The following is a 23662-nucleotide window of genomic DNA, read 5'->3' as shown; positions in this document are numbered from 1 at the left end:
TTCCAAATTAAAGATTTCTGCTTTAAAGACTGAGAGGTATTTGCTAAATATATACATGAAAAATGTAAATGTCATTTGTTATGGACTTAGGGGAAATGAGCATTTTTAAAATTTCCCCTAAATAATTTTAAGAAAACCAAGTTTTTATAAAATGTCAGCTAATTAGCTGTGCATTAGTATCTTTTGAGTGTGTGTGTATAATGTACATATATAATGTATATTATTATATTTGATATTTATTATACTTTATGTCACTTCAGCTTTAGTGTATTTTCTGCAAGGGTGCTATTAAAATAAAACCCATAAACAGCTTTAATAGAAGCACCCTTTAATCAAGGGTGAGAATAATAAATGAAGCACAGTAATACAAATAATGATGGTAATGCTAACAACTAACAATTATTTTGTGTTTACTGTAACCAACATGCAGGGCACTATGCTGATGACTTAAACATCATATAATTTAAGTCTACATGCTTAGTCCTTTGAAATAAAACTATGACTGTATTTAGATAGTAAAGGAATTGGGAATCATTGAAATATATGTATTAATGTTAGAGCCAGGAATATACTAAAGTTCTGTTTACTGTGAAAATCATATATGCAAAGACAGGACAAGGGAAACATCTACAAAATGAGTCTAAAAGTAAGTTAGGAAACCAATAGAACCAAGGTGACAGTAAGAAGAGGCTCCAGCTGCAGGCAGCTTCTTACTTTATGTGTACATCAGAGTTGGGTCAATGAAAACTGAAATATATTTGTAACAAACTTTATATAAAAATTTAAGGTGAAGTATTTTGTAGCCCCATTTATTTCTTTTCTCCTTCTCTCTGTACAAAATAAGGACTTAATCTACAAAATGTTGGATGTTTACACTATTTATGGTGAAATCACAGGATATCACAATATAGTTCTTATAATGGAATGAAAATGACTAATTTCTGAAGAAAGGGAAAAAGAAAATGAAAGAGAGATAAGAAGGGGATGCAAAATAAGAAGAAAGAAAGAGACAAGGATGCCTAGAGATGAAGAAGGAGGAGGGGGAGGGGGAAGAGGAGGAGGAGGAGAAAAAGAAGAATTATCCAAAAAGCCTGTGAGTGAGGTAGGGTCACTAGCACACAAAAAAGGCAGCACACCCTGTAAATTCTACTTTACCTCTACTGACACCAGAGATTCAAAATCCCATATAAAGATGAATGGCCATAATCCCATGCTTTGGTGAGTGCTGTGAAGTGTGTAAACCTGGTGATTCACAGACCTGTACCCCTGGGGATAAAAATATATGTTTATCAAAAATAAAAAATTAAAAAATAAAAGATGAATGGGCCATCACCTACCATACGAATTGGATAGCCAAGCTTAAGCTTTCACTTTCTGAATTCATCAAACTATTTATAGACCCTCCCTCCCATGAACATTATTGCCAAGCACATTTATTTAATATAACAAGGTGTTTCTCTGCTCAGAAGTTCCATCTCACATACATTAGGTGCTATTCCTTTTTAATTCTTTATGTTTGAGAGAATATTTTCTTCACACGGTCATAGATCTGCTTGGTCCTGACTCCGTATATGACAGGGTTGAGCATCGGTGGCACTATGACGTAGAGATTGGCCAGGAGTATGTGGATATAGCGGGGGACATTTCAGCCAAAGTGATGTGTCATGAAGGAAAAGAGGGCCGGTGTATAGAAGGCAAGGATGACACAAACATGAGAACCACATGTGCTGAGGGACTTGAGTCGGGCTTCACGTGAAGGAAGACGGAAAACAGCACGGAGTATCTGAACATACGATACTATGTATGTTTTGAAATAGCACCCAATCCATAGATGATGTTGATCTTGATGCTGGCACAAGAGAGGCGAGCAAGACCCATGTGTTCACAGTAGCTATGGGGAATGGCATAATTCCCACAGAAGGGCAATCGCAAAATAAGAAATACAAATGGTATCACAGAAATTAATGATCTCACTAACACACCCACACCAATCAGAGAAACAGCCTTGTTGGTGAGGATGGTGCTATATCGGAGTGGGTTGCAGATGGCCACATAGCGGTCATAAGCCATTGCCAACAGGACTGCTGACTCCATACCAGTGAAGTTGTGGATAAAAAACATCTGAGTGAGACAAGCATCAAAGAGTATCTCCCTAAGACTAAACCAGAAGATCCCAAGCATCTTAGGGATGGTAGCTGTGGACAGACCCAAATCAATAGTAGCCAACATAGCCAGGAAGTTAAACATAGGTTGGTGTAGGCTGTTTTCAGCCTGGATCACAAACAGAATTGTGAGGTTTCCTAAGAGTGCAATCACATACACAACACAAAAGGGAAAACCAATCCACATGTGAACTCTTTCAAGTCCTGGGATCCCCAGCAATAAGAAGGAGGAAGGATGAAACTGGGTGTCATTGGGAAGGGACATCCTGCAAGGTAATGCGTAAGTCCATGTTCTTATAGATGTGTGTTCACTAATCTGTGGGACCCCGATAAAACTCTGCAATATTTTAAACCTAAGAAAAACAAAAATATACAATTGTGTACATTTTCTTCCTCAGTTAACCCATACAACTAGAAATGTACAAATAGAAATCCACATAGAAAAATATGAAGTGAATTCTCAGCAAGAAGCTTTTGGAAGAAGTAAATAGTAGATTGCAATAAATATTTTACTTAATATATTCATCTTTGTCAACCCCTCTCTTTTAATTTGCAAGTGTATTACCACTAGAATCATGCTAAGGTTTTGCCTTAATACTTACTTACTTCATTAATTACCTTCTATCATCACCCACACAATTTATTTTCCATTCTGGCATAGAAGAGGTATGACAGCCCCTGTAAAAGTTATTTCTATTGGTTTTATTAGGTTAGATGGTAACATATATGTGTTAAAACACAAGATAGGTAGCAAGTGTTAGTGAACACAAACTCATTAAAATTAGTCTACACTATTAAAAATAAGTCTATGGGATTAAAATCAATCCATTAGTTAGCAGTCATTCATTATTCTTATCACAGAAGAAGAAATTTGATCAAAAAAGCAACGACTGTCATTCATTAAGGTCCTGACTCTTTCCATGTTGTCAGACCTGTGCAAGTTTCAACTCAGATTTTTATAAACACATGGAGAGAAACAGTTACCATGTTTTCACATACGGGTCTGAACTGAAAATAGTTTAACACACTCACCAAATGCTTCAAGTGCTTATAGTTACAGAAGGACAGAAAGAAAGTAGAGAAGAAATCATAAAGTTGAAATGGAAAGAGTGGATAGTAAGGCAAAGCTAATTCATGCCTCAGTCGTGACAGACACACCCAGCTTCCCTTTGTCCACACACAATCACACAAACATAATTTCTTTTAAACTCCCATCCATCAGAATAAAAGATATCAGTGTTTTCATTACGAATCTGAGGGAGTCATAATTTTAAGACTTGAAGATACCTGATAAATATATTGAAGAAAAGACTAGGTGGCATGTTCTGAGTGAGCTGAACCTATCATTTTCAAAGTTACCCAAACTGTAATATATTTTTATGTACCTTATTTACTTCATTTGTTAGAGTATTTTCAAATCACTTGCTCATTCATTACATGTAATTATTTCGTAGTGAAAGCATCTTTTCTTCATTTTGTTTCATTGGAGGATTCCAGAGGATCACTACTAATGATGATAACACTTTCAGTAAGACAACTAGGCTCTTTCCCAGACACTGTAATATGGGAAAGAAGCCAGGAAGAACGGGGTCATGTCCATGATAAACAAGTACTAGAAGGAGTAATAAAATATGGATGGGGAAAGCTGGAAGTCCTAGGAAGAAATGGCAGACATTAGAAAAGAAAGGAAGTTGAAAACAATAGATATTTTTGGTAGGAGACACTGCAAAATGTCCATAAAAATAAAGTCTTTCTTCTATAATGTTCTGGCCTGGTAGTGGAATATTGAATAGTCTGAAAAGGTGTGATGTGACCTGCCCACGGATAAAAAGTAGAATTCAATTATGGTGGCTTAATTTTCTGTGATTTATCAATATTGGTGAAGTGTCAATGGCAGATTATTTTGTTAAAAAAATTTTTGTACTCCTCAATAACATCTCTGAAGATTAGGAATGTACACAGTAATTGTGGAAAGTGATAAAAACAATGCTGTCCTTTTTTCATCATACATAATAGATTCTCAGTAAAGAAAATTACTTTAGCTCATAGTATAGAGTTCATACTCAAACTGATAGAGAGACAGATGGTATTATGTTCTTTGTTTAAGAATAAAGTAGTGGGATAGGGCACTATCCCACTAGGGTGGCTCAGTGGGTTAAAGCCTCTGCTTTGGGCCTGGGTCATGATCCCAGTGCTCTGGGATCGAGCCCCACATTGGGCTCTTTGCTCAGCAGGGAGCCTGCTTCCCCCTCTCTCTCTGTCTGCCTCTCTGCCTACTTGTGATCTCTGTCAAATAAATAAATAAATAAATAAATAGTGAGACAAACAAATTAGTGTTTTTCTCAACTCAGATAATTATAACCTACCATGAGGCCTCAATAGCTAAGTAGACAGGCTGTGATATAAATAGCCTAATAGAAATAGTTAGAAGACATAGACAGCAATGAAATTCTGTAGTTGTCTGGCTTATATCATTACCACTCGGTGAACTCACTAGATCACAAATCTGATTAATGCTGTATGGTGATGGATATTAACCAGACTTACTGTGGTAATCATTTACCAATTATACATGATGTTGTGTAACTGAAACTAATATAATGTTCTATGTCAATTATTTCTAAGATTTAAAAAAAAATGAAAAAAGAGTCTGAAAACCACCCTCCTCCTCTTTCACACATAAAAAACAAAACTAACAAACAAAAAAGCTAATTCTACTTTTTCAATATCTTTAAAATCTTTACATTTATCTCCATCCTAATGGGATCATTTGGGAGGTTGATTACAACACAGTACTTTACATTGCTTTAAAGCAAGAGCTCTCTACAGTCTGACTAACTTTGTTGAAACCCAGCTTCATAACTTACTCACTCTATAATCAAAGGAAAGTAAGTAACAGGTACTTTTCATCATAACATATTCTCATCATAAAATAGAGGTAATATGATAAAAATCTTAAGTATGTTGTTAGATTTAAGCTGGTAATGTTTTAAAGCAATTTGAAGCATGTTCCAAAGAGACTGGATGTCCATCATTCATCAGATATCTTCAAGCAGATTAATTTTTAAAATGTACATTGACTGGATTCAGGCTAAAATCCAAATGCTTTCACTAGAATTGGATGGTTTTTCCTATCATGATCCTACTCCTTCTCTAAGCACCAATGTTAGTCTTCTTTGTCCCACACTTTTCCCGTGTCTCCTCTCTTCCTCCCCTATCCGACGTCTTTCCTTTCACCCTTCACTGTGAAGTAAGGATGCTCCGTGAGCTGGGAGATGGGGAAGACTCACCAGACTGAGCACCAGCATGGAATCCTGTCTCTGTTTTATCTCACCTGCTCAGTCTTTATGAGGGTGCTGCTCTTTGCCTGGGAGGAGATTGCAACAGGAAATTCCCTGGAGCCAGTTTGGTAAAAACCACAAAGTCTCTGAGGATTCTAGCGTCGAATTCTGATTCAAAAAGAGAGAATCATTAGGGGTCCCTGGCTTGGAAAGAAATGAAGACTAAATGAAACAAGATGGGATTGGGAGGGAGACAAACCATAAGTGACTCTTAATCTCACAAAACAAACTGAGGGTTGCCGGGGGGAGGGGGTTTGGGAGAAGGGGGTGGGATTATGGACATTGGGGAGGGTATGTGATTTGGTGAGTGCTGTGAAGTGTGTAAACCTGGTGATTCACAGACCTGTACCCCTGGGGATAAAAATATATGTTTATAAAAAATAAAAAATTAAAGTCTAAAAAAAAAAAAAGAAAAAAAAAAAAAAAGAAATGAAGGCAGAGGAGTGAGACTTAGGTCAGCGAGATGACAGGAGGACCCAGTACTCCTCCCAGTACAAAAACACAAATTTAACAAGCACTGATGGATGGAAAGGCCTTTATGAGAGTTCCAGAATTTGGATGAGAGATTACAGAACCCTGGTGGTACATATAAGAAAAGACAAATTGAAAAGGATTCGAAGAAAAGTTTGATTTTACCCACATCCCCTCTACCCGAGCCTGGCAGAGTTCTGCCGCAGAAGAGCTTCCCTCGGTCCCTGAATTTCTCACTACCTTCAGTAGCTGTGTTCTATAAAGTCACCTTGAATGCTGAATTAGGAAATTTGGTGCCTTTGCTCTTAGGGGAAATGCACAACATTTTTGTCAATCAATGAATACATAAATTTTTTAATGTGTGTTTTTCTGTGAGAGACACTTCCTATAATACATAGTTCTTATAGGTTGATCATGGCTCTTATGATTAATCGTGCAACCTTTAAATGATGGAAAGCCAGGAGCTTTGGAGGCCACTTGTGTTTCATTCACCAACATCTGTGTACAAGAGAGTCTCATTAGTGTTGAAAACCTGATTTCTACATACTCCTTTTCCTGTACACTTAATAGGCACTTTAAAATCTCTTCTGCAGCCTCCTTATTAGCAGAATCTGCCTTGATTCTAAGTTTAATATTGTATATCCCTCCTTGCTTTTTCGAAATGTACTAGCAAACCCAGTGCTATCCAACAAGAGCTTGATTTTTTTTTCTCTGATCCCAAGTGATGTAACTGTAACCATCTTTGACCTCACCACAGTGTTGTCTATTGTCCTTTTTTTATTAGTTGTCGTCTCATGACTCCACAAATTTATCCTCTTCTTCATCTTTTTCATATTTATATCACATGCCTCAAATGTTACTTTAGTAATCTCCAGAGTGGCTTCATATAGAGATGAACTTCCTCTTCCTTTGTCTGGGTGTATCTTATTTTTGATTCATTAACTTTGAATCACAAGCAACACTGTTATAACTCACACCTGAATGAAGTTTATCCAAAATATTTTATTTTTTCCATAAAGTAAAGCACAACCTTCTTGCACTTAGGAACACTAGAAAAGTATTATTTAACTGCAATACACTCCATGAATAAATAACAAGATAGGTATTTACTGGGTTGCACTTCAACACTATCGTGGAGGGCCATGTCAAACAGTGGAATCAACAAAAAGCAGGAAAAAATAAGAAAAACCTGGCCTTAAATTGAATGTAAAAACGCTTGTTTATAGCTGAAATGGGAAGTCAGAATCTCATTTTGTTCAGCCTCAGCTGAGAATGCAATTGTCTGGCAATTCAAATTTTTCACATCTCTTTGCACTCTGGCAAGTGAGTGCTAAAGTGCCATGAGAATTTATTTAGGATTACAAATAAATCTTAAGGAGTAGGCAAACTAGTAAATATGGAATTCACATATGATAGAGCCCCACTATGTATATATAGTTTATAAGATTCATACTCAAATCATACACAAAGCATATAAATAAATGTAAAAATAATATGATATAATTCCAACTTCTACAATTTAATTATTGGTGAGATTGACAGAAAATGACGTAAAAACTGTTTGAAGCTCTCAAAGGAGGCTGGAATGCATGTAAGAGCACAATAAATCTAGATGGCTGAAAGGATTGCATGTTTAAAGCTGTCACATTTTCCCAGTAATGTTTAGATGCAACTCAACTTTCATCAAAATCCAATTTTGATTAATTTCATATAATTAAATTTTCTGTGAAATTTATTCTGATGAGTTATTAAAAAAATGCGGTACATGTCCAACATGAAATTTAGACTATGAGATAAAATGTTAAAATCTGGGGTGCCTGGGTGGCTCAGTGGGTTAAAGCCTCTGCCTTCAGCTCAGGTCATGATCTCAGGGTCCTGGGATCGAGCCCCACATCAGGCTCTCTGCTCAGGGGGGAGCCTGCTTCCTCCTCTCTCTCTGCCTGCCTCTCTGCCTACTTGGGATCTCTGTCTATCAAATAAATAAATAAATCTTTAAAAAAAATATTAGGTGTGCCTGGGTGACTCAGTTGGTTAAGTCGCTGCCTTCGGCTCAGGTCGTGATCTCAGGGTCCTGGTATTGAGCCCCACACTGGGCTCTCAGCTCAGCACGGAGCCTGCTTCCTCCTCTCTCTCTGCCTACCTGTGATCTCTCTCTATCTCTGCCAAGTAAATAAAATATTAAAAAATAATAATAAATAATAAAATTTAAAAATGTTAAAGTCTAATATGATTTGAATATCTAAACTATATGAATATGAAAATCATGGAATAAAATAAACCAAATATCAAAGTGACGTTATGGTAGTTTGTTTTTTTAATTTATATTTTCCTATATTACAAATAAGGGAGAGGGGTGCCTGGGTGGTTCAGTCAGTTAAGTATCTTCCTTCAGCTCCTGTCATGATCCCAGAATCCTGGGATCAAGCCCCGCATCAGACTCTCTGTTGAGTGGAGAACCAGGTTCTCACTCTCCCTCTGCCTGTCGCTCCCCTGCTTGTGCTCTCTCTCTCCTTCTCTCTGTCAAATAAATAAATAAAATCTTAAAAAAAATAAAAATAAAGATAAAAAGTCATTGTTTAAAGTGAAGGAACTAGACACTTATCTACCCTTACTTCATACATGCACCTGATATATTTAAGAACAATCAATTCTGAGACTCAAGCAATCCTGCCAAGAGGAAAGCTCCAGAGACAGTTCAGAAAAAACTTTCCTGCCTTCCCCTCACCCTTCTGGGATTCTCCTGTTACTAAAAGGTTAGCTCTAAAGACTTAGAACCTGAGTTATGAACTCAAATTTAACCCCCAGTGGTTTCTTGACAGGTGGGGAGACCGTCCCCTCCCCACCTGTCAAGAAACCACTGGGGGTGGTCTCTATGCCCATGAGAGCCTTAGAAATCGGTAGACAAGTCTATAACTGAGCTCATCTAGAAGCCTTAAAAGTCTTGAGAGAAGGAAAGTATTCCTCAAACAAAGGTGCTCATCCTCATCCTCACAGAACACTTGGTAATGTCTGCATATACTATATGTACCTAATATATGCCAGTTCATGTTGATCTATTGTATTTTTGCAAAGGGATGAATAGGGGTACAGAATTTAGCCCAAAAACATTACAGGATTTTTTTTTCTATTTTATTCCTCCCCAAAAGCTGATGTGAGGTTTTTTTTCCTTCCAATCCCTCCTTTTTTCCATGCTGTGTAGTCAGACAAGGAATCAAATGTTGAGAGAATTTGATTTTGCTGGAAGCTAATCACTGGGTATGTCTTAAAGATTTTATATTAGAATCAGGAAAACTATTAATGCACTGTAGTGTTTGGAGATAGTGTAGACTATAATAAATTTATAGGGATTCCACTGGTTGTCTTAAATTTATGCTGAAATTATTTACCAGAAAAATAAGAACACTCCCATGTCTTCTTTCCTCTTTTTATTCATTCATTGGAACAAACGGATATAAGGCAATACATGGCTTCTGCCAAGTAAGAACTCACAATATAATAAAGGAGAAAAGCATACAGATATATAAAATACAATATGAGAAGATATAGAAGATAGGTAAGTACACATGTCAGTGGAACACTTGAGGATGGATATCCATGATGGTCCAAAGTTCCTAGAAAAATTTTCTCACAGAGGCTGATATGTGAGCAGGATCTTCAATGCTAACTAGGTTACCTAGGGTTTCCATGTGTGAAGAAATGCCATGACAAACAAAGACACAGGTCACTACCTTCATGAATTGAGCAGATGACCAGTTCTCTATATGCAGAGAGATATAGACAACATATTTCAAGAGGTTAGAAATTTGCTAATATTTTATAAGACATGGAAGGCCACATTTTCTTTGTAATTTCTTGGTTTGTATTATTTTCTGGCAAATAACATTTGTAACTGTATTATTTATTTACTTGCCTTAAACTATACATGTAATACATGAATATATAAAATATATTGACACTGTTTAAAAATGTCAAGCTATCAAGATACAGCTCAATTTTACTGTCTATACCTCTTTCCATCCACTCCACATTTTAGTTCTCTCCTCCATTGACTACATATCCTTTTTACGTAGTTCTTATATTTATAAAATTTGCATTATAAATGTGCATGTATGCAAATACAGTATGCTCTTAATTTTTGCATAATTTGTCAATGTTAATGGAAAAATCAAACTTTTGCTTCTTTTTTTATTTGAATGTCAGTTTATATAAATATACTTTACTTATCCTAAGCATTTCTATAATATAAAGATAACAGATTTGTAAGCTCAGTATTACTTTACTGATGGACATTTTAAATGATTCACTATTAATTCTATCACAGTCACTTTTACAATGAGAATTACTGTATATACTTCCATATGTATTTCTGAACATTATTCCCTAAATGGCAAGTAGTGAAATTGCTCTGCCCAGAACTTTGTTTTTAATAAGAATAATACTATGCAATTTTCCTCTAAGAGTAATTCTCTCTAATCAATTGGACATAAGAATCACACGTTAACCCAAACCTCATTAATACTTATCATCATCAATCTTGAAATTCTGTTGGTTAAAAATATAATACTGTATGAATTGTATCATATTCATTTAATTTTTAATTTCCTGATTTCCAGTAAGAATAAGCCTATGTGATTGAACATTTGCATTTACTTCAGTGTGAATGTTTGCTCTACATAATCTGTCCATATTTTTTCTTTTTTTATTTTTAAATATTTATTTGTTTGTTTAAAGAAAGAAAGTGAGACAGGAGGTGAAGGAGCAAACGGAGAGGGAGAGAATCTCCAGCACACTCTCCACTGAGCATGGAGCCTGACCTGGGGCTTCATCTCAGGACCCTGAGGTCATGACTTGAGCCGAAATCAAGAGTTAAATGTTCAACTAACTGAGCCACCCAGGCACACCTGTCCACATGTTTTCTGTCAGTAAAATATATTTAAATTGTGTAATGGCATAGAGCAAGTAGAAGAAATGAAGGAAAACTGCATGAGAAAGATGAGAATGTTGATGAAATTACAAATATAGGTAAAAGGACACGAAGTTTCGTTTCAGGTTAAAGGAAGGAGAGTATGTGAAAATGTACTAGCTCAATGTGTTACATGTACGTAAACATAAAGGTAAGAGGGTAAGGCTGACAAACCTGTCTGGTGGCAAATGTTAATTTTGTCTCTGAGGTTGAGAGGTTAATTTTCCCTCTGAGAGGCCATCTGTTGAAAGTGCAGGAGGGTTAATTAAGAAGAGAAAGGCTTGGATTTGGACCAGTTCCTTTATGGAATATAATAGTTGGGGACTTCTGAACAGTATTCATAATCAAATTAATGGTGATGGTTTTCTTTATTGTTAGGTACAGAACAAGTCCTCCTCTTCTTCTTATATGCACAATTGCAAATATACTGTCACGTACTTAGGGCAGTTTTTATCACCACAGTTAAGAATAAGGGATTTAGGGGCACCCAGGAGGCTCAGTTGGTTAAGAGTCTGCCTTTGACTCAGGTCATGATCCCAGGATCCTGGGATCGAGTCCCACATCAGGGTCCCTACCTAGCAGGAAGCCTGCTTCTTCCTCTGCTTGTTATCTCTCTCTCTCTCTCTCTCTCTCTCAGATAAACAAATAAATTCTTAAACAAACAAACAAACAAAAAAAAGAATAAGGTCTTTAGAATCAGTGTGTGTGGCTAGAAAAGGGTTTATCATTTACCAGCTATTTAAAATTATAGAAGTTACTTAAATTATTCTCATTTTAAAATGGAGATAAAATTTATTTTTTTTTAATTATTGACATATAACATATTATTTGTTTCAGGGGTACAGGTCTGTGATTCATCAGTCTTATGCAATACATAGCACTCACTACAAAATGTTCCCTCCCCAACGTCCATCACCCAGGCACCCCATCCTTCCCACTCCCCCTCCACTCTAACAAAAACAATAATATTTATGAGTTAATACTTGGAATGTTTTCAGGAAAAGAACTGACTCACATCAAGCATTTAAAAATGTTTAACTATTACATTATTATATAACTCCCCAATGTATTGGTTGTCCTGGATTTATCTTCTGTCCCAACTCATAGCATGCCTCAGACAGAAATGTCATTACATAAATGTCCCATGGTTCCTTGACCCACCTAACCTGATGTATTTGCATTCCAAAGAGAATATCCACCTCTAGGGATCTGGAAGGCCAAATAACCCCAGCAAGCAGAAACTGTGGGTATGAAACTTCAATAGAGTAAGAGCAAAACATGTGTCATCACTCTCACTCCATATCGATGCCCAGTGTGCTATACATATTCCAATCCCAGTTTCAGTGGACATTGGCTTAAGGATTATTTTTCTTGATCACAACACCCTTTAATCTTCAGCTATCTATAATAGTGGTAAAAAAGGACTGTCTGTGGAACAGTGTCAATTGTGCTTCTAAGAAGAAGAGAGGAAAAAGATCTGTTTATTATGGGACGAGTATGGCTTTCAAAAAGTTCTACTAGTCTTAAGAAATTGAAGAAGTGTCATCAGCAAATCACAACATGGGGTGGGGAAGGGGTCAGCCAATGCAAGAGAAGTGTGCAGAGCAAAGGAAAGGTCATGAGGGGAAGTTTGGATGAATTTGCCTGGAGAGGGAGCCAGTGGAGAGCCAGTCATAGAGTAATTTGACTAACTAGATGCGTGTAAGGAAGTGAAGGAAATTCATGTTAGTGGATATAATCACATTTGTTGTAATTCTTGCCTGTGAAGTCAAAAGTAAACACAAAGGTGTCACCATCGGAGAGTCACAAACAATGCAATGAGCTGTTCACTTCCTGACACAGTGTTATCAACCCCACTCTTGTCATCATGTTGATTGAGTTCCAGGTTGGTGTGAATAACCTCCTTCTGGTCATTCGAAAGCAAGCAACACATCCTCCGAAATTTGGCATTCCATTGTCAATGCCACACCCTATAACCTGGCATCTTTGCATGTCCCAGACTAGGATGACTAAAATATTTTTCTAAAGGTACATGTTCTATTCAAAGCTTCCTGTCATTCCTTCTTTCTGTGTAATCTTTGTCTTACAACTGTTTCTATGTCCCCCAAGCCCATGACTCTTACACATTTTCCCAAATGATGCTACATATATGTTTACAAATACATGTATCTTAATGAAAGAAGTTAGTTGAAGGAGATATTCATTACATACAGTGAAGTTTCAACAATTATGCATACAGCTATTCCACTGTGCATCTACACTTGTGTTTATCCTATTTCTTAGGTTTTATTTAAATTCCAGTTAGTTAACATACAATGTAATATAGGTGTTGTATGTAAATACTGAATCACTGAATTATACCTGAGAGTCTTACACATTTTTTAGATTTCAGTTGGCATTACTTTCTTCTCAGTGGATAGAAGACTTTGGATTTTCATACATTTAGCTCTGATTTTTGGTACCTGCATATTTTCCCTCATTTGGCATCTACAGATCAGCCATATTACAAATTACAACAGTGAAATAAGATCTGACAGTCAGATATGATGGTGAAATAATTTATAAATGTTCATAGATATTGTAATGACTCCCTGACCTACAATTTCCTGCATTTTGGCTGACTTAACTCATCAAAGGTTTGAAAATTTGTAAGCTATTACTTTTACTTGGTATAGATAAAATTTCATGAAGAGAAAGCTAAAATTCTGACACCTGTTATGTCAGCATACAATAAGACCAATGTCCATCCATCAGCCTTCATTCTCATTGGCATTCCTGGCCTGGAGACTGCCCACATCTGGATCTCCATCCCCTTTTGTTTGGTCTACATTTTGGCCCTCCTGGGAAACTGTTCTCTTCTGTTTATCATCAAGACAGACACTAGCCTCCATGAGCCAATGTACCTCTTCCTCTGCATGTTGGCTCTGGCTGATCTTATTGTGTGTACCACAGCTGTACCAAAACTTCTTAGTCTTTTCTGGTTCCATGATGGAGAGATTCGTTTTGAAGCCTGCCTCACTCAAGTTTTCCTGATTCACTCTTGTTCCACCATGGAATCTGGCTTCTTCCTGGCCATGGCTTTTGACCGTTATGTAGCCATTTGTAACCCACTAAGACATTCCGCTATTCTGACACATGCTGTGATTGGGGGGATGGGCCTAGGTATAGTACTCCGGGGCATAGTACTTCTCAGTCCTCACCCCTTTCTGTTACGTTGGCTTCCCTACTGCAGAACAAATATCATTTCCCACACCTACTGTGAGTTCATGGCCCTCATCAAGATTGCCTGTGCTGAGACAAGTATCCGTAAAGCCTACAGCCTCATTGTTGCCTTCCTTACTGGTGGGCTAGACTTCATATTAATCATTTGTTCTTATGTTCTCATACTTCACACTGTCTTCCACCTCCCATCCAAGGAGGCCCGACTCAAGACCTTGGGCACCTGTGGTTCCCATATCTGTGTCATCTTAGTGTCTTATACTCCAGCCTTCTTCTCTTTTCTCACCCACCGGTTTGGGCACAATGTGGCTCCCCATGTCCATATATTTGTGGCCAACATCTACCTTCTGGTCCCACCCATGGTGAACCCTATTATCTATGGGGTAAGGACCAAGAAGATAAGGGACAGATTCCTTAAATTTTTCAGTTTTTCAAAGCCTTGAGTTATGTCTTTTGGGTTGATGAATAATATGTGAACAAATATCATCTATCTTAGAATAAATAATTTCTTCATGAAGCTCCTCTTTTAATGGTCAGAGGGCATGGGTTTTTCTGTGGGAAGTAACTCACCCATAAAAATATATTTTATGTTGTAACAATAATTATGTATTATTGAGTATGACTCTTTACTACAATATTAGAATGTTATTTCCTAAAATACAAAAAACAAGCCAACAAAATTTAGAATCATCTGTGGCTAAAAACAAGAGATTTAAAAATTAACATGATATATAATCCTCTATCTTTGGTTTTGCCCGTTAAGACTTACTACCAGATTTACAAATTTTCTTTTTTTTTTTTTTGTCCCAGTCATACTTCTTGACTAAATGTCCTTCTTTCTCAAGTACATACCTCACCACTTTCTTTTTTTTTTTAATATTTTATTTATTTATTCGAGAGAGAGACAGTGAGAGAGAGCTTGAGTAAGAAGGTCAGAGGGAGAAGCAGACTCCCTGTGGAGCTGGGAGACCAATGCAGGACTCAATCCTGGGACTCCAGGATCATGACCTGAGCTGAAGGCAGTCGCTTAACCAACTGAGCACCCACGCACCCCCTTCACCACTTTCTTAATGAGAGGTTTTTGATGCTAACTTCTGTGTTCTGTGTTTAATGATTTCTTTATGTCTTCATGATAATACCTTTCAGCTACACAGTTCCGTTCTCCAGTTATAACATTTCCTTAGTCTTTTGAAGACATTATCCTACAGTCTTCTAGAATCGATCATTACTTTGAAGAAAACTGTTGTTGACCAAATTGTCATTAATTTGTAGGTAATTATCTTTTCTGTCTGACTGTCATTAGATCCTGTTGATTTCTTGGGTGTTCTGTAGTTTCACATGGGTAAATTTCATAGGTATTATGCAAGTGAGAAAAGATTACATATGCCGTGATTCAGTTTAAATGAAACTCTAGGGAAGGAAAAGTAGTGTGGAGGTAATGTTCAGGCATCCATGTTTTAAGGTCCTGTAGGTGATTCTTAAGTGCAGCTAAAACTGAGCTGTGGTTGTGTAAGTTGGGGAACAGAGACATTAGTTGACCACAGGGGTAGTATTAGTCAAGTACTTCATCTTTTAAGCTAAATTGTGAAGAGAATCAACATTTGTTAAGCATTTACTAGATTCTAATCTCTTTATTGTGGATTTTAATACATAACCTTCACAATATATTTTAGAATATATTATCATAAATACTCCCACAATAAGTAACTCAACAAACTCATATTCAATGGCCAGTTTAGAGGTGCTAGGATTAGAAGTCTGTCTAGCACTGATGCCATAATTTTCTTATACTCTCACAATGGTTCCATATACACCCAAATCACTCAATGGGACTCCTAGGAACACAGCTTCTCACAGGTGAGTTGCCATAATTGTTGCTACTGGTCATTGCATTCTTCATAACCACACTCAGTTTAGATCCATTTAGCTAGTGTTTACATGTGGAACCGAATTCACTGGGGATATAGAAATGACTAAGGCAAAATTTGTAAACAGTTTGAGAGTCTCAGAGGTGCACAGAATCAATGTATCCATTCTTTCCATCTGATTCCTAAAAAGATCGAGATTGAAGAAAGACATGGAAGATGTGAGTTGAAAATATCCTCTTTCTTAGTAACAAAGTCTATTCTAGAGGACCAAGTGTGGTACAAGAGTCAGCGCCCTAAACCCCAGAGTTAGGCATATAGTTCTAATAAGATCATGAAGACTTACTACATGGAGGAGCACCAGAGAACACAGAACTGCCTTAGAAAGTCTCACTACCAAGAAGTGTGTATGTTGGGGTGGGGGAGACACAGGGAAAAGGGTCTTAATTACACTCACTCAATGCATTCCTACTGAATTTTCAAATGCACAGCTTTTTCCTAGCACACAGTGAATAAGGGTTAAAAAAAAGATGGGCTTTATAATACATGAACATAAAGAATTGGCTAGAAATATTTTGTTGCTATAGTCTGATATAGTTTATTCAGATATAATAAACATTTACTTTCAGTATAATAATTTGTAACACTTTTATAATGTGTGCATTCTCATAGTTGGCCCTGAGTTCTTATATACAGCAACCCATTAATGGGTTGATTCTCATGCAAAATAAAAATGATTTTTAAGATTAATATCTACATTTTACAAATAAGGAAACAGAGAAATCAGTTGACTTTCTCATAGTCATAGAGATGGTTAAAAAATGGAGACAGAATTTGAACCTAGGAAGTTTGACACCAGGTTTATATTCTCAACAACTACTCTATACTTAGTTACATATTAATATTTACACGCTGATATATCAATGTGACAACTGCTAAAATAGAATTAGAAAGGAGATATATAATCAGCCTAGGTTAGGGATTATAAGAAAGTCAAGAAGAGTTCCAGAAGATAGGACATCAAGAACATCAGGTAGGCAACTAAGCAAACTTCCTGTGGATTGGGTCACCTTAAGTAGGCAGTGTGTGGAGTATGTGGGGTGTGTGTGTGTGTGTGTGTGTGTGTTGGACATTAGAGTGGTATCCAGTTTTACATTAGCCAATTCTGCATTCATTTCACTTTCTAAGGTTTATCCCATTTTCTCCATCTAACAACCACCCAATTTGATTATTAACTTTATTTGAAAGTTTCAACTTTCTAGAATGATAGTTTTCAAAATTTAGGCTTGAACCATCTTAAAAATACATATTGCTTAGGCCCTTTCTAAAACTATTAGACTCAAAATGTCTGTGGTGTATCCCATAAAAAAATCTCATTTACTTTTCATCATTCGTTCTGTATATTTTTAATTCAGTGATCCAATGTCTGCCACAATTGTAGGATGTTAGGAATAAACACACAGATATCCTACTCAGAGAATGTGGCATGAGTTAAAATTCCAACACAGTTTTATAGTTCTTACTTCAAATACAAAAGGTTGGAAAGAATGTCACTTAAAATGTTATTACAAAAAAAAAAAAAAATATGTGGAGAATAATAAAAAAAAACTCACAATTTTCTTGGACCTGTCAGAAAGTTCAAATCACAGTGTGAATAATCTAAAATTTTAAAAAAGATAGGTAACTCCAAAAAGAGATGGAACATGATCCTGTGCTTACTAGGGGCATGTATCAGATACTGTATAAGCCAAGGTAAAGAATTTGTTAATTTTTTAAAAAATTAAATTTTTTTTTCAGTGTAACAGAATTCATTGTTTATGCACCATACCCAGTACTCCATGCAATATGTGCCCTCCTTAATACCCACCACCTGGTTCCCCCAACCTCCTACCTCCCACCCCTTCAAACCCTCAGATTGTTTTTCAGAGACCATAGTCTCTCATGGTTTATCTCCCCCTCCAATTTCCCTCAACTCCTTTCTCCTCTCCATCTCCCCATGTCCTCCATGTTATTTCTTATGCTCCACAAATAAATGAAACCATATGATAATTGACTCTCTTGCTTGATTTATTTCACTCAGCATAATCTCTTCCAGTCCCATCCAGGTTGATAAAAAAAGATGGGTATTCATCCTTTCTGGGGGAGGCATAATACTCCACAGTGTATATGGACCACATCTTCCATACATATAAATGGCTATCAGACACATGAAAAAAAATGTTTATCATCACTAGCCATCAAGGAGATGCAAATTAAAACCACACGGAGATACCACCTTACACCAGTTAGAATGGCCAAAATTAACAAGACAGGAAACAACATGTGTTGGAGAGGATGTGGAGAAATGGGAACCCTCTTACACTGTTGGTGGGAGTGCAAGTTGGTGCAGCCAATTTGGAGAACAGTGTGGAGATTCCTCAAGAAATTAAATAGAGCTTCCCTATGACCCTGCAATTGCACTCCTGGGTATTTACCCCAAAGATACATATGTAGTGAAAAGAAGGGCCATCTATACCCCAATATTTATAGCAGCAATGGCCACGGTGGCCAAACTGTGGAAAGAACCAAGATGCCCTTCAATGGATGAATGAATAAGGAAGAATTTGTTAAAATTTAAACCAAATTATTCACATCTGAGTATAAATCTATATGAAAATACAGAATATCTGGGACTGATGTATATATGACACAAAGAGGAATTCGTATTTACTAGGTTTTCATCCCTATACCTAGACTGGTACTCATAAGAAAGTCTGAGTGCAGGACTAGACCTTCATCATGGACCAGGCCTGGTGGAGGGGAATAGAAATCACTGTAAGATGGGATGGACCCTTCAACAACGTTCTCTTCCCTAAGGAATAAAAGCCTTCACTTGGAGGAAGAGCACAAGAGGAGACCCACTGCTGCTGAGCCAAAGGAGCAAAAACAAACTCTAGAACCCAGGGTGAGACAAGTTCCTTAGACATGTCCTACGGTGCTAGGCAAGGGGCAGAATCACTGTGGACATTTCATTTTCAAGACTCGGGAACATACTACCTGCCCAAGACAGGCTAAACCAGCCCAGATGGTATTTAATGTCCTCTGGCTCTTACCACCAGATTAGCAGGGTTTGAGGAACAAGTAAAAGTGCTCTGCACGTGAGGGAGTGTGCAGAACATGGAGGGTGGCCTTATTGCAGCACAGGAACAAAGAGAAGATCTAACATTGACAGTGGGGGTAGACATCAAGAAAACCACAGCCACATCCTGAACACGGGCTATAGTTAGAGGAATGAAGACATTCAAAACAAAGCATGAAGAATTAGATGACCTGAATAGTCCTTTACCTATGAAATAAGTTGAATCTGTACTTAGCAACCTTCTAACACAGACTTCAGGCCCAGGTGACTACATTGGTGGATTTAGCTGTTTAAAGACTAAGTACCAATTATCCAAAAACTAGCCTAAACACATATAAACAGACTGAACTCTAACCAAATCATTGAAGATACAATTGAGGACACATCATTAAAATTCACTTCATAAGTAGAATAAATAGATAGGGGATGAGTTCAGGGTCGCAACAGGGTTCCAGGAACAGCCACTTGTGCTTATAAATTATACAGCAAAACTGATGGCTTCAAATTCAGGATGTGATGTTAATTACTACAAACTTCCTCTAAGAATATATGACAGCATCTCTTCTATTATAATAAATATAAGTAGGATTTTTTTCTAAAGTTCATGCTATGGAATATTAGTGTCATATTTTGGTCAAAGGAGCAATCCGAAGCCAATATCATCTTAACTTTCAAATGAATATCTGTTAGTTGAAAGATCAGAGAAATCCTGCAGTAAAAGGATAGCTAAAAATTTAGTTTTAATGGTCAAAATTTACAAACATATATTTCCTGACTTTTTTCTACAAATGAAGTCAATAATACCACTTAGAATTAGAAAAAACTGAGTGATGTCATATGGCACAAGAGTGTCATGTCATGTGCACACTTGGCTAACACTAGACTTGGAACATCACTAAAATTTCCTGCTTTCCATGAGAGAGAAACTCCTCTGTGAAGTGTCGCAAAACACAGAAACATAATTGTTTATTTGAAAAGACAGATAAAAACTAGACTCTATAAATATTCATCCATCAAAAAGCAACACAATGCTGCCTTAAAACAAAAAAGACTATGAATTTTAAAAGATTACAATTTTTTACAATTCGGTTCATGGTAGAAAATCTCTACTTTTCTCACATGATTATCATAGTCACAGGATCAATTTCATGTCTAACAACATTAACATGGTAGAGTCAAGAATAGCATTCTTTCTGAGAGGGAGGTCAAGAATATGGGAAGTGTTTCATCATCTAGTATTTTGGGAACCAACATATTAAGAGCAATGTACTATCTTTGTTTAAATTAGGATATAAGGGAATTTATGGGGTTTATTATAATTATTCGTGTGGGGTTTTCTTTTTGGAGTGTTGGTTTTGCTTCAAAATGATGCTGACTGCAGAATGTGATGTGTTCAGTTCTAACAAAAGCAGAACAAAGTATTTGTTCTCTTCCACATGCGAAATCTGAATTATCTCCATATAATGAAAAATTATAAGACACTTTTATTCATGCATTTGACATGGTTCTCGCCTTCCATTTTCTGGGTTTGGGAAGGAGGCTCGCAGGTCTTCCCTGAGAGGGGTCTGTGTAACTTCCAAAAGTTCTTTTCCCATTCTGAACAAAGACAATCAGTGCTGCTCCTTTCCTTAATTTGATTGTTTACAAGAGTTATGTTGTTTTCTTGGAAAAGAGTTTCAGCACCTGTTCTCTAATCTGCTTAGTTCTGACCCCATAGATTACAGGGTTCAGAGCAGGTGGAATGACTACATAGAAATTAGCCAAAAGGATGTGGATATAGCGTGGAATATTCCGGCCAAACCTGTGAGTCATAAATGAAAAAAATGCAGGAGTGTAGAAAGCCAACATGACACACACGTGAGAGCCACAGGTGCTCAGTGCTTTGAGCCGGGCATCATGGGAAGGCAGTCGAAAGACAGCACGAAGGATCTGGACATAGGAAATGACAATAGCTATGATGTCCAACACCAGGATAGAGATGGCACATAAACCATAGATGATGTTGACCCTGATGCTGGCACAGGACAGGCGGGCAATGCCCATGTGCTCACAGTAAGTGTGAGGAATAATTTGGTGTCCACAAAATGGTAACCGTAGGATGAGTAGAACAAAGGGTATGGCAAAAGACAAAGTTCTCAGTAATATTATCACTGCAATGATGACTACCACCTTGTTTGTCAACACCAGTGTATACCGAAGAGGGTTACAGATGGCCACATAGCGATCATAGGCCATGGCCACGAGCACTGCCGACTCCATGCCAGTGCAGAGGTGGATAAAGAACATCTGAATGAGACATCCCTCAAAGGAGATTTCTCTCAGGTTGAACCAGAATATGCCAAGCATCTTGGGGATGGTGGATGTGGACAGGCCCAGGTCGATAGATGACAGAATGGCTAGGAAGTAGAACATGGGCTGGTGGAGGCTGCTCTCAGTCTCAATCACAGAAAGGATGCTGATATTCCCAAAAACAGCTGTCAGGTACACAGCAAAGAAAGGGAAACCAATCCACATATGTATATGTTCCAGACCAGGGATCCCCAGAAGGAAGAAAGAGTAGGGACGAAATACGGTAGTATTAAGTGAGACCATTTGCCTGGTGTATTTTTATAGTGAAAGATATTATAGATCAAGTACCTCCCATTCTCTGAATAAGCCTCCTCCTTGCTTAGCACACAGAGAAAATGAAGGAATTAGTGAAACATTTATTGTACCTACCCATAATTGAGACCTGAAAGTGTACAAAATTGAATGGTAAAATGAATTCATATGATTTCAGTATACATCATCATATCCATTCAATTAAATTGAATATTGTTATTCATCAAAATTTACTGAGTACCTAACATAGATACGCCAAGTTCTGTGCCAAAGATGAGTTAGAGGGCGCCTGGGTGGCTCAGTGGGTTAAGCCGCTGCCTTCGGCTCAGGTCATGATCTCAGGGTCCTGGGATCGAGTCCCACATCGGGCTCTCTGCTTGGCGGGGAGCCTGCTTCCTCCTCTCTCTCTCTGCCTGCCTCTCTGCCTACTTGTGATCTCTCTCTGTCAAGTAAATAAATAAAAAAATCTTAAAAAAAAAAGAAATTGTTAAAAGATGTTAAAATCTTCTTTAGAGAAGATTCCTTTCATGATGGAACTTAAAGTTTTAGTGGTTGAAACAGTTTTAGTGGTTGAAACAGTTAAATTTAATTTAAATTAAGAAAATAAGTGCCAAGATAAAGTTTTTCCCTTGCTTCTTATGTGCACAAAATATTTCCTGAAAATTATTTAGTATTTTATAGAAATATTATTTGATTTATGACTATATATATTATGTACAAGATAGGAACCTAATCATAAACACAATGACAGCCATTATGATTCTGCGTGGATCACACTTCTGAGCTAAACATATATAATATGTCTTTAAGGAAACTGCAAGTATACTAAACCAGAAATTTCAAGACAATTTTGGATCTATGTAGGTTTCTCACTGTTCAAGTTCCCAAAAAAATTTTTCATGCCATAATCATCTTCTGATATCTCCTTTCTTGCTGATACCAGTAATAGAGAATAAATCTGCCTTGAGGTTTTATCAAGAAGCCATACAAAACTTCATTTCAAGATAATCCTCTTAATCTGGGTCTGCTCAGAAAAAAATTCATATATTCCTCTTCATTTCTGTTCTGATGGTAGGTAAATAGAAATTTGCTCTTTAAGTGCCTTCCTGCTGATGTCTGTCCAGAAAGGAACACAGATCTACACATGGGCACAGAAACATTAATATAAAGTTTTATAAAATTTCACAAAATTCATAAATGTAGTGAATTAATTTATATAAACCACTCCTGGAAACAATCCATCATTTATCTGACTATATAATTTATTACAATATATATGCCTTAAAAACTCTAAGTACATTGTGATTAAAACCTCTTGCATTCCCTTTCATATACTTCCATATAGATAGATGAAAGATAAATAATGATAGGTAGATAGACAGATAGGCAGATAGATAGATGGACAGACAAATGTCTGCACACAGAGAGAGAAGTTCTGGAACTCAGAAGAAGTAAGAATTACAATTTTAAGAAGTTACCACTAGCAGGAAAGTAGATCTAATCCATACCACTAGAAGACTATCTCCTTACTGACATGACAATTTTGGAAGAACCTGGAGGGCTGAGCTAAATGTATTATAGTTATAGATCACTTTTGATGTGCTCCACTCCCTATAGATAGGATTAGGCCTTTCCCTTGTTCCTCTGCTCAGCATTCTGTGAGACTGCTAAGTCCCGTGCAAATGAGAAACAAGCTACAAACGACATTAGCCAGAGTAACTATATTAGACATTGTGTCTGGGGATGGAAGTGTGTGTGTGTGTGTGTGTGTGTGTGTGTCTGTGAGTTGGAAGGGTCCATTGCAACTTGGGTCTTGGGCAAATTGCTTAAGAAATCCTAGAGAGAAGAGTTTGATCACAGGTACAGGGAGGAAACAGTTAAGATAATTAGTCAAGCAAATTAATTCCAAAAAATAGAAGAGG

The 23662-nt window shown here is 37.0% G+C and overlaps 2 protein-coding genes and 1 pseudogene across 2 annotated transcripts; 1 reads left to right on the top strand and 2 right to left on the bottom strand.

The window, feature by feature from the left end:
- Positions 1-1510: 1510 nt before the first annotated feature.
- LOC131821124 (olfactory receptor 52E2-like) lies at positions 1511-2433 on the bottom strand (annotated as a pseudogene).
- Positions 2434-13648: 11215 nt separating this feature from the next.
- Positions 13649-14599, top strand: LOC131834736 (olfactory receptor 52D1-like). The gene has a single exon (XM_059179393.1). The coding sequence runs from the start codon at positions 13655-13657 to the stop codon at positions 14597-14599; it is 945 nt and encodes a 314-aa protein (XP_059035376.1). The 5' UTR covers positions 13649-13654.
- A 6190-nt stretch (positions 14600-20789) lies between these two features.
- Positions 20790-21731, bottom strand: LOC131821113 (olfactory receptor 52E1-like). Its single transcript, XM_059156871.1, has one exon. It carries the CDS (start codon positions 21729-21731, stop codon positions 20790-20792), a length of 942 nt encoding a protein of 313 aa, XP_059012854.1.
- Between the last annotated feature and the right edge of the window lie 1931 nt (positions 21732-23662).

The sequence above is a fragment of the Mustela lutreola genome, chromosome 1 (assembly GCF_030435805.1).
Source record: "Mustela lutreola isolate mMusLut2 chromosome 1, mMusLut2.pri, whole genome shotgun sequence".
NCBI classification, from domain to species: domain Eukaryota; kingdom Metazoa; phylum Chordata; class Mammalia; order Carnivora; family Mustelidae; genus Mustela; species Mustela lutreola.
The sequence above is the reverse complement of the archived record's forward strand: the minus strand, read 5'-3'. Positions and strand labels throughout refer to the sequence as shown.

Excerpts from the sequence above, each read along its gene's own strand:
- LOC131834736 (XM_059179393.1), top strand. The coding sequence starts at position 13,655 with ATGTCAGCATACAATAAGACCAATGTCCATCCATCAGCCTTCATTCTC.
- LOC131821113 (XM_059156871.1), bottom strand. The coding sequence starts at position 21,731 with ATGGTCTCACTTAATACTACCGTATTTCGTCCCTACTCTTTCTTCCTT.